At 43.5% G+C, this 10,109-nt stretch overlaps 1 protein-coding gene across 1 annotated transcript; it reads left to right on the forward strand.

Annotated features, from left to right (window-relative positions):
* The first annotated feature begins 314 nt into the window (after window positions 1-314).
* LOC105310326 (selenocysteine-specific elongation factor-like) lies at window positions 315-4,431 on the forward strand. The gene is made up of 2 exons (XM_023526693.1): window positions 315-766; window positions 4,176-4,431. Exons 1-2 carry the CDS (start codon window positions 451-453, stop codon window positions 4,199-4,201), a joined length of 342 nt encoding a protein of 113 aa, XP_023382461.1. The 5' UTR covers window positions 315-450; the 3' UTR covers window positions 4,202-4,431.
* Window positions 4,432-10,109: the final 5,678 nt, after the last annotated feature.

Below are 10,109 nucleotides of genomic sequence, written 5' to 3' on the forward strand. Positions count from 1 at the left end.
CTCTCTGAACTGGTCTGGTTTAATCATTAGTTCACCTGTTTGCTGTGTGACCTCCACCTTCACCCCCTCCCCAATACAATATAATGTTGAGAGAGCACGGTATACCAGCGCTGTGAACAGTGCCTAGTACCCAGGAGGCACTTAAAAAGAGCTTGTTGGAAAGGATGGATGGATGGATCCCAATCTCGGGCTTTTCGAGGCTTCAGGTGGAAGGAGCCAGATGAGAGAGCAGTCCTGTAGTTGGTGGCATGGATTGAGTCCCGTCCCTGGGGCACCCTCCTTCTGCGCGGTGCCAGGCGGTGCCCGTAGGTGCCTGGAGATCGGAAACTTTGGGGCCGGAACGGGCGTGCCGGGCGCGCGGGTGGCGGTGGGGGCAGCTTAACCTGCCGGACCGCGGCGGAGGCCGCGGGAGGGGCGAACCCGGCGGGTGTTCGAGGTGGCGGCAGCGGCATGGCTGGGCGGCGGTTGAACGTGAACGTGGGCGTGCTGGGCCACATCGACAGCGGCAAGACGGCACTGGCGCGGGCATTGAGCACCACCGCCTCCACAGCCGCCTTCGACAAGCAGCCGCAGAGCCGCGAGCGCGGCATCACGCTCGACCTAGGCTTCTCGTGTTTCTCTGTGCCGCTACCCGCGCGCCTGCGGTCCGCGCTGCCTGCGCCCCACGCGGCGCCGGAGTCCGGGCCCGAGCCCGACGAGCCACAGCTTCAGGTCACGCTGGTCGATTGCCCGGGGCACGCCTCCCTTATCCGGACCATCATCGGCGGTGAGCGCGGGCCGGGGCGGGAGCCGGGCTCCGGGACGCTGGGCGGAGCGGCCGGCCTCTGCTGCTGGGGAGGGAGATCACCACACTTCACAGGTGGTATCACCGAGGCCCCGAGAGACGGGCGTGACTCTCCCAAAGCCCGGTAGCAAGTGCGCGGAGGCTTTGAGACTCGTACTCACTGCCAGTTGACTTGGAAGCTTTTCCCATCAAGCACAACCGACCAGAAAGGTGCTTTTCTCTTAAAAAAAAAAAAAAAATTTTTTTTTTAAACAAGTCAAGATGTGTTTGTAATACACGAACACTGAAAGACAACGAAAAGGTATACGTAAGAAGTGCCACAAAAAGAAGTCTTCACTCACCTGTCCTTTTGGTCACTTGGTTCCCATTCCCAGAGTCAAGAGCTGTTCCAAATTCCTTGTGTATCATTTCAGAAAAAAAAAATGTAAAGACAAGCATATCTGCATATTTATACCCTCCTTTTTCTTCTACTTTTTTTTTTCCACGAAATGGTAACACCATATACATTATTTTAGTTAACACTAAAGGCTCTATATCTGTACGTGTAAAACTGCATCATTCTTTTTAAAGATCTCATAAAATTACGTTGTGCACTTGTACCAACGTTTTCTTAACTTATCTTTTAATGATGGACATTTATGTTGTTTCTAGTTCTTGCTAATGATGCATTAGTGTTTTCTAGAATGGAAGTCTTTGGTGTGCTAGTATATCTGTAGGATAAGCTTCTAGAACTGAACTGGTTGGGGCAAAGGTCATCTGTTTTCAGTCCTGATGGATACTGCCAAAATGCCCTCCCCAAATGTACCATTAATTTATTTTTAATTATAGAGGCAGGACACGAATATGCTCTATTTGTGAAGAAATAGAACACTGCAAATCAGGCAAATGTCCCCTAATTACCCATCCTGTCTCCGGAGGAAGCCTTTATCCTTTGTGGATTACTTTTCCAGATCCATTTTACAACATAAGTCCATGGACAGGGCTTTAAAACTTGTTTTGATACAATAATACAAGCAAATGGCACAAAAGGGCATGTAGCTAAGTCTCCTCACTGCTGACCCAAGCACCTGGTTACCTTCCCTGTTTTCCATTTCCTTGTGTTTTTTTCTAGCGGTAGTCTTTACGCCTACAAGCACATATGAGAATACATGAGGCAGATAATTTTATTGGCTTAATTGGTCCCTGGGCATGCCAATTCCCAGCTATAGTGATGAACGTGTTAACTACTTTCATCTTTGTACCTCTTAACTGTTCCATGCTGCAGGCAGTCTAAAATAATTTCTCCATTTTACAGTAGAGGAAATGGAGGCTCAAAGAGAAGGGACCTCCCCAAGATAACACTGCCTAAAGTCTTCTACTCAAGCCATATTTCAGTCGTTGGATGAATATTAAGGGGCCCATGATCTTCTCTGTCCTTTTCCTCTCATAATTGGATTCTGTTTGGTTACATCCATATACATTTTAAGACATGTACTCTGAGCCAGTCTAGGCTGGAGGTAGAAGAGACAGGTTAAGAAAAAAACGAGAAGGCAAATTCTTAGTCTTTTTGTAGTAAATAGTATAAGCAAGTGGCGAAGGACATACTTTTGGAGTCAGAACTGGACTTGAGTCCTGGCTCTTTCCCTTACTGTGTGACCTTTGAATCTAACTCTGGACCTTCCACATGCTGGCAGCTCTTTATTGGCATTGCTTTTCTGACACGTTTGCCACTTCCCCGGCAAGCCTACAAAGAGTGTGGTGGTTACCAGATGAAGAAATTGGGACTTAGGAGGGCTGTTAGTAAGTGGCACAGCTTGGATCTGCTTCACTGCAAAACTAGAGCCCTTTCCTATGCTTCCCTAGGCCATTTTATTCTGTCCCCCCTGCACCCCTTCTAACATATATATTTATAGAGAAACTCTTCATAAGACAAAAAGGTTTCAGGGACCACCCTGATCCTATGTAACCAATGCCTCCAAGAATTTAGCAAGTCCTTGGTCTAGACTATAAAATTGTAGAAGAAGAGGAATTTTTCTCTTTTTGTATGTACACTGGATCTTTTCACTTTTCTCTCACCTTCTGAATGAGGAGACTTTCTTTTTCTTCCTACAGGCATTAAAATGTGACCTGAGCACATTGAAATGGTGAGAACCATTGCTGCTACTATTCTTCCTTAAATAGGTCAGATCCCCACCCTCCTTTTCAGGGAAATGAGAAAACTAGATTTTTTTTCTTTTGAGGGGAAGAGTACTCGCATTTGAGTTCCTGCCCTGGCCCAGGAATTCTATGCAACAACCACGAGTGGTGAGAGTGTGATGAGAGTGTTAGCCCTATTGTTCAGATGAGGAAACTGAAGCTTGGAAAGTAAATACCCTGGGCTGGTATTGGAACCAAACTCTGTGGCCCTTAACCTGCATCTTATCAATACTTTGACAAGATCTGTAACACCCACGGACATCTTTGCCTTCTTGAATGGCTCCAGAGGCCAAATCCTGGCTTATGGCAGCTGAACTCCTACAATTCTGGACCTTGTTCTCTTGACCACTTGCATGCACTCCTTTCTTTAATTCATTGTCCACGTAGACAGTGTACTCCTTTTGTAGATGTTCATCAGTTTTAAGATATTCCAGTGGCTTCTCATTGTGCTTAGAGTCAAGTCTGGCCTCCTCTTTATGGCCCATAGAAAGAGAGACCTTCTTTATGGTCTGCCCTCTGCCTTTCTCTGAGCCTTATTCCTTGCTCCTGACCTTCAGCTACATTGGCCTCATTTCTACTTATTGAATAGGCCAGTGTTTGCACCTGTTGTTCCCTGTGATACATTTGGCTCTTCATTATTTAAGTTGCAGTTTGAATGTCACCTACTCAGAGAGGCCTCCTCTGATTTACCTTTTTCCCCAACTTTTTCCCCCTCATACTTTCTTGTGTCCTTGTTTTATTTCCTTATAGCCCTTTTCACTATCTGATACTCATTATGTGTTTACTTATTGACTGTCTCTGTCCTCCATGAGAGCAGAACAGTCACCATGTCTGTCTTGTTCACCAGCGTATTCTCAATTCTTGGGCACTTGTTAAGTTCTGAATGAATGAAGCTGTGTACCAGCTCCTGGGATAGCTGGTTATAGTGAACAGAGAACCTTTGTCATGTGTTAGTGAACAGAAAGCAATCAGCAAGGGACCTGCCCTGTAGTAGGTACATAATGCATGTTGATTCTTTTCCCTTCCTCTAGGAGCTGACAGCAGAGCTGAGGAGAGGGTACTGTCCCATGCGCAGAGTGACCTATTGGAACTCTTTGCATATAGGACAAAAGCAGAAATAACTTACTTTGCTGAGTGATGGGGTATGGACTGTAACAGGGAAAGAAGATATCTGGGCCAGGCTCTGAGGCTTAAACCTGTTGTCTTTTCTTTTTAGAATCGGAGATAACTGCCAGCATTTAGGTGAGGCTGGAAATCAGCATGATATGTAGGGAGAAGTGCTGAAGATTAAGGTAGAAGGATTGGTGGGCCAGGTCTTATAAGTGGTAAGTGTTGGGCTTAGACTAGGCTCTTACTGTAGATTTCTCCTAAGGGCCCTGGGAGGCTTTTAAAGCAGATGTGTGACATCATCAGGCCTAAGCTTCAGAAGGATGCAAGATTGGTGGGTAGGGACTACTACTGAAAGCAGGAACTGTACCTGTATCTAGGATTGCTGGAAGATTGGGCTCTTGTTAGAGTTCTTGGCCTTCTACTATCCCCAGTAGAAGGAAATCACAACTTTTGTCTGAGTTCCATGATGTTATCTCTGAAGTTTAATATATCTTAAAGCCATCTCCCTTTAATTCCATTGCTCCCCTCAAAATACTCTAAAGGACAAAAATAATCCTTTCTTAACTTAGAGGAAATTCGGTTTTATCTCCTTGATCCACGTGGCCATAGGTAAAACTCCTAAGTGATACTGTGGGGTTAATAGTAACAATAGTACTTAGCATTTTTTAGTGCTATCCTTATGGTGTGTTTTTTTTTTTCCTTTTTTCTTTTAACTCTCACAGCAATCCTATGAGGTAAGAGGTGATATTTCCATTTTACAGATGAAAAAGCAGAGGCTCAGAGAGGTCAGGAAACACAATTCATAAGTGTCTGAGCTCGGTTTGAACCCACGTTCATCTGACCACACAGCTCATACTTGGGCATTCTCAATATGAATGAAAAGTATACCTATCATCTCCAGTCCCCTGTAGTGGTGTTTCAGGGCAATATTTTTCTCTAATCCATTTTTGAGTATAAACCTTTCAGGGTTAGAACTTCAAAAAGATTCAGTAATGTATGTTTTAAAGTCTTGGGTGGGAGTGAGGGACTTGGACCCATCCTCAATCTAACTCTGGCAGGAAAGAGGAGAGCTGAAAAATGCTGGTCTCATGGCTTGGCAATTTATAGTCCTTTGGTGGCTGCTAGGATTAACAGTGTATTGTCTCCTGGTCTTTTGTTCTGGTTGTTAATGAACAGCAGCTCTTCTGCCACAACTTGTTGCCCTGATCTCTTGCCTCCTATGCCTACCATTTAGGTGGTGCTTTCTGCGGGGCTTGGACCCTCTCAGGCCCTCCCTGGCCACAGTGGGTAACTGCTGCCAAAGCCTTGTAAGTCTGACTGCAGGTTACTCTCTTTGGAGGGGAAACAGTCAGTAGTCCCAGGGATTTTTGTCACTGCTGCCTGGGAGAGAACATTCTTTGTAAAACAAGCTACTTTGCCTTCTTTGTTTTTCCAGCTTTCTGTGCTCTTTGTGCCAATGTGGAGAAAACGCTTGCCCCTTTGTCCTGTTTAATCAAGGAATGTGCATGCTTTTCTGCGGGGTGTTCGTGTGTGAGTGTGTGTTTTCAACCAGATTTTTTACATTAACTTTTGAGTAACAGCACATAATGCCCAGAAAGCAGCATGGTACAAGCAGAGATAACAAACTGGGGGCTTGACCACATGATTAATTTGGGCATTATTCTAATGAAAAAGCAACCAACCAGACAGCCAACCAACCAACTAAACAAACAAACAAAAACACTTTTGGTTTTCTTTGTCCTTAGTCTTTTTATGAATCTGCGTAGAAATACTTTACGTTACATTATGGTATTCATTTATGTTTGTCTTAAAATATTGAGGCATATTTAAAGGAGTTGATATAAGTGAAAGTGCTTCCTTGATCTTAACTTCTATAGTCTCTAGACTCTGTCAGGCTTTAGTTCCCTGTACCTTTGTGCTCATGCAGGAAAAGCTGCCTTTTATTTTCTCCTCTTTGTTGAAAGGTGCGTACCATAATTGAAGATCCTCCTCTCCAGTGCCACTTCTGCAATGTTCTCTATTGTCAGGTGAAACTGAGGCAAATACTGGTGTCTCTTGTGTTAACTTGTTTAAAACCTACGTATGTCCAGTAGGAAGTCAGCTTCACTAAGTGCCAAGTGTGCCTGTACTCAAATACGACTTTTCTTGTTTTGCCTGCTATGTTGTTCTCTGACCCCAGCTTATCTTCTTCCAAGTTGAAATGCCTTTAGCCATCTCTAGGAGACTTTTAAGTTCATTTGTGTCTGCAGCACTTTCTCTTAGAGTTGGACAGCGGGTGACTTTGCTTTGGTTTGGGTGACAGTATGGGAATAGCACAACATCGGAGATGCACCCTTGAGTTTAAATTAATGCAGAATATTTGAGCAGGAACCAACAGGAAAGAAAAATGGAAGCAGGTAGTCATATTTCATTCTGTTGGGGTACATTTTTCTTCTCATGGGGCTTGCCCTTGAGAACAAAACATATCAAATGTTAAATCAAAGAATATTTTTGTAGTCATGCTAGGAATAAAAAATAATGCAAAGACTTTGCCTTCTTGAGGCAAATATTTTGCTGGAAGGTTATAATCAAAGTCAGAAGGAAATCATAGCCACAACTTTTGGTAAAGCTGTAATCATTTAAAATTAATTGTTTTTAAATTTTTCACTTAGCATCTCTTTTGTTTTCTCTCAGCATGTCTCTTGCTTTTTTCTTCAAAGTCACCCTATCCAGGTTGGAATAAGATTTGGGCAGACATCCCAGGAAGCAACCCGTAAGTTAAGCCCTGGGACATATTTCCTGCTCTACTCTGTCATTCTTTGTTGGCTGGAGCCTTGGCCAGGCTGGCTTCTACCTGTTGTTTCCATTAGCCTCACAAGACAAAGACGTCTGAATTATTCTGTGTGGAACTGACACACAGTAGATATTCAATAATGTTTTTAAACATTTTTATTGAAATATAATTCATATACCATAAATTCACCTATTTCAATTGTACACTGCAGTGGTTTTCAGTATGTTCACAAAGCTGTATAGCCATTGCACAATCTATGTTGAGAATAGTTTCATCACTACAAAAAGAAACCCCATACCCATTAGCAATCACTCTCCATGCTTCTCCTGGGCCTAAGCAACCACTAATCTAAATGTCTCTGTAGGTTTTTATTTTCTGGACATTTTATATAAATGGAATCATACAATATTTGGCTTTTTGTGTCTGGCTTCTTTAACTTAGTGTGATGCTTTCCAAGTTCATGTAGCAATAACTATACTTCATTCCTTTTTTTGAAAATCTATTATTTATTTTTAATTGTAGTAAAGTACATATTACATAAAATATACTGTCTTAACCATTTTTAAGTTTACAGTTCAGTGGCATCCATCTCCAGAACTCTTTTCATCTTACAAAACTGAAACTATACCCATTAAACAGTAACTTCCCATTCCCCGTCTCCCCAGCTGTACTTCATTCCTTTTCATGGCTGAATAGTTTTCCATCGTATGGATAAACCACTTTTTTACTTTTTAATCCATTCCTTAGTTGAAGGACATTTGGATTGTTTCCACTTTTTGGCTATTATGAATAATCCTGCTATGAACATTGATGTACAAGTCTTTGTGTGGACATATGTTTTCATTCTCTTGAGTATCTATCTACCTAGGAGTGGAATTGCTGGCTCATAGGGTAACTCTATTTCTACTTTTTGAAGCACTGCCAGACTGTTTTCCACAGCAGCTGTACCATTTTACTTTCCAGCCTGCAATGTATGGGGATTCTAATTTGTCCACATCTTCACCAATACTTATTATTGGTCTGTCTTGGATTATAGCCATTGTAATGGATGTGAGATGGTATCTCATTGAATTTCCTTGATGGCTAGTGATGTTGAACATGTTTTCATGTGCTTGTTAGCCATTTGTGTATCTTCTTTGGAGAACTATCTGTTCAGATCCTTTGCCAATTTTTAAAATTGGATTATTTGACTTTTTATTAATGAGTTGTACGAGTTCTTCATGTATTCTGAATGCCAGTCCCTTGTTTGATATATGATTTGCAAATATTTTCTTCCATTCTATTGGTTGTCTTTACTTAATAATATTTGAGTTAAACAAATAATTGAGTTGAATTAAATAAGTGACTATATGTTGAGAGGATTAAATGTGCCCAATACATTATCTGGGCTGTGGTAGATGTATAGCAAGTGCTATTTGTTTGTTTCTGGAAGGCTTGTTAGGGTACCTTCTGTCCTCTTCCTGTATCTGCCTATTTCTATCCTTAGTGCATGGCAGGAGACGGGTCATCCTGACTGTTCATCCCTTAGTAGGGGTCTCATCCCACATTAAGGTCTTGTCCAAGGTCTGGCCTGCAGATATGTTTTGATGGCTCATATAACCATTTAAAAAATTTAAAAACTCATTGCCAGCATTTAAAAATCAGGAGATCTCATATAACAACCCAGAACCCTGGCTTGTCTGGAAATACAAGAAGACTCTCATGTCCATGGAGCGATACTCCAGCATGGCGGTACTTGGCCTGAGGCTGAGAAGGGGCATGTGCTCTTTGGAGTGTCTTTTTTTCTGTTTTTTGCCTGGGCCCTGGAGACATTTGGGCTTGTATTTATTCAGGGATTCTGCAAACATATACACTTGTTTTGGACATGAAGGCAGCTGCAGACATACCTGTCTTCAAGAAGCTCCCAGTCCCAAGGCTGAGGGAGAGCAGGGGCAGTGCTAACAGCCAGTTAAGATAAGATGCAGAGTTGTAAGGAGCACAAGATAACTGTGCCTCGGCCCATAGGTGGGGACCCTGAAATGGGCCTGGAAGGGTGATCTGGAGGTTTTCTGGTAGAGAAAAGAAAGGGTATAACCGATCCAGGGCACAGCCTGAGTGGTCAGTGGTGTGAGAGCATACCTAGCCAAAAAAGAGGAGCAGTTAGTAGCTGTCACTTTCAAGCGTGGGGGAAGTGGGAGGAGGTAAGGCCTGGGTATCAAGGTTATGGATGAGTCAGGAAGAAGGGCTGTCTTGTGGTTACTTTGAAGGAAGGTTGAGATTTTGCCAGTGGAAAAGATGAGAGACTTTCCAGCTAGAGGACTTGGAGTAGACAAAGATATAGAAGAAGGATAGGCTGGAGTGTGAAGAGAGGAGCAAGCAAGATGTGAGGCTGAACTGCAGAGGCAGATGGGCCCCAGAGCCCAGGGGCTTGGAGAGCCTCTTGTGTGTGTGCAGTGGGAGAGGTTGAGTAGATTTTAAGCTGGGAGATCTTCTGGTGGCATTTGAAGAGTCTGAGGAGAGGGCATGTGACAAGTGTTCTTGGGGCCAGGCATTCCTCCCCCCATTCCAGCTGCAGCTTTCAGATCTGCTGGAAGAGGGACAGGGAGAGGGAGAGAGACACCACTGGTAGAAGGGCACCATCAGAAGGGAAAGTGTGGTTCTGGAGTGCAGATGTGGGAGGCTGAACAGAGGCTGAAGAGCCATCTGCCTCTCAGAAGGAACAAAGAGAGGGAATGGAAATTTTGGGAATAGCTACTGTCTATTGGGCACTGTTCTAGACCCTTGATCATCTCACTGCGCCCTGAGCGTGGTGTTTCCTGTCTGTATTGTATAGCCCATAAAAATGGGACTCCAGAGGCTAGTGGCTGGAGCAGGTGTTTCACCCAGTCTAATTTCGGAGCCCCTGGTTTGCCCAGGCACTGTTCACAGACCTTAGCCCACACCTGCTTTGGTAGAATTGTGGCTCCTGAGGAGCAGTTTATGAATAAGTCAATTTGTCAAAAATAGAGATTTCTGCTTCCATTCTCCCCTGGATTATTTGAGTTCTGTTTTTTTGTTAATTGGGTCTTTTATTTTTTGTGTGTGTTGTGTGATTAGGCTCCTGCTGCTTTGAAGTAGTCTTGGTTGGGTAGGGAGGGAACGACAAGGACTTAGTTAACTGTGGTGATCCTCTCTTGGCAGGAGAAGAAACAAGTTTTGCTGTTGAGAGAGAAGTTGACTCCTTCTTTCCATATCTCTTGTGTTTTGATGATGCCTTTTTTGTCTTGGGGCATTCAGGAAGACTAAAAT

Source organism: Pteropus vampyrus, unplaced genomic scaffold (assembly GCF_000151845.1).
Source record: "Pteropus vampyrus isolate Shadow unplaced genomic scaffold, Pvam_2.0 Scaffold2279, whole genome shotgun sequence".
NCBI classification, from domain to species: domain Eukaryota; kingdom Metazoa; phylum Chordata; class Mammalia; order Chiroptera; family Pteropodidae; genus Pteropus; species Pteropus vampyrus.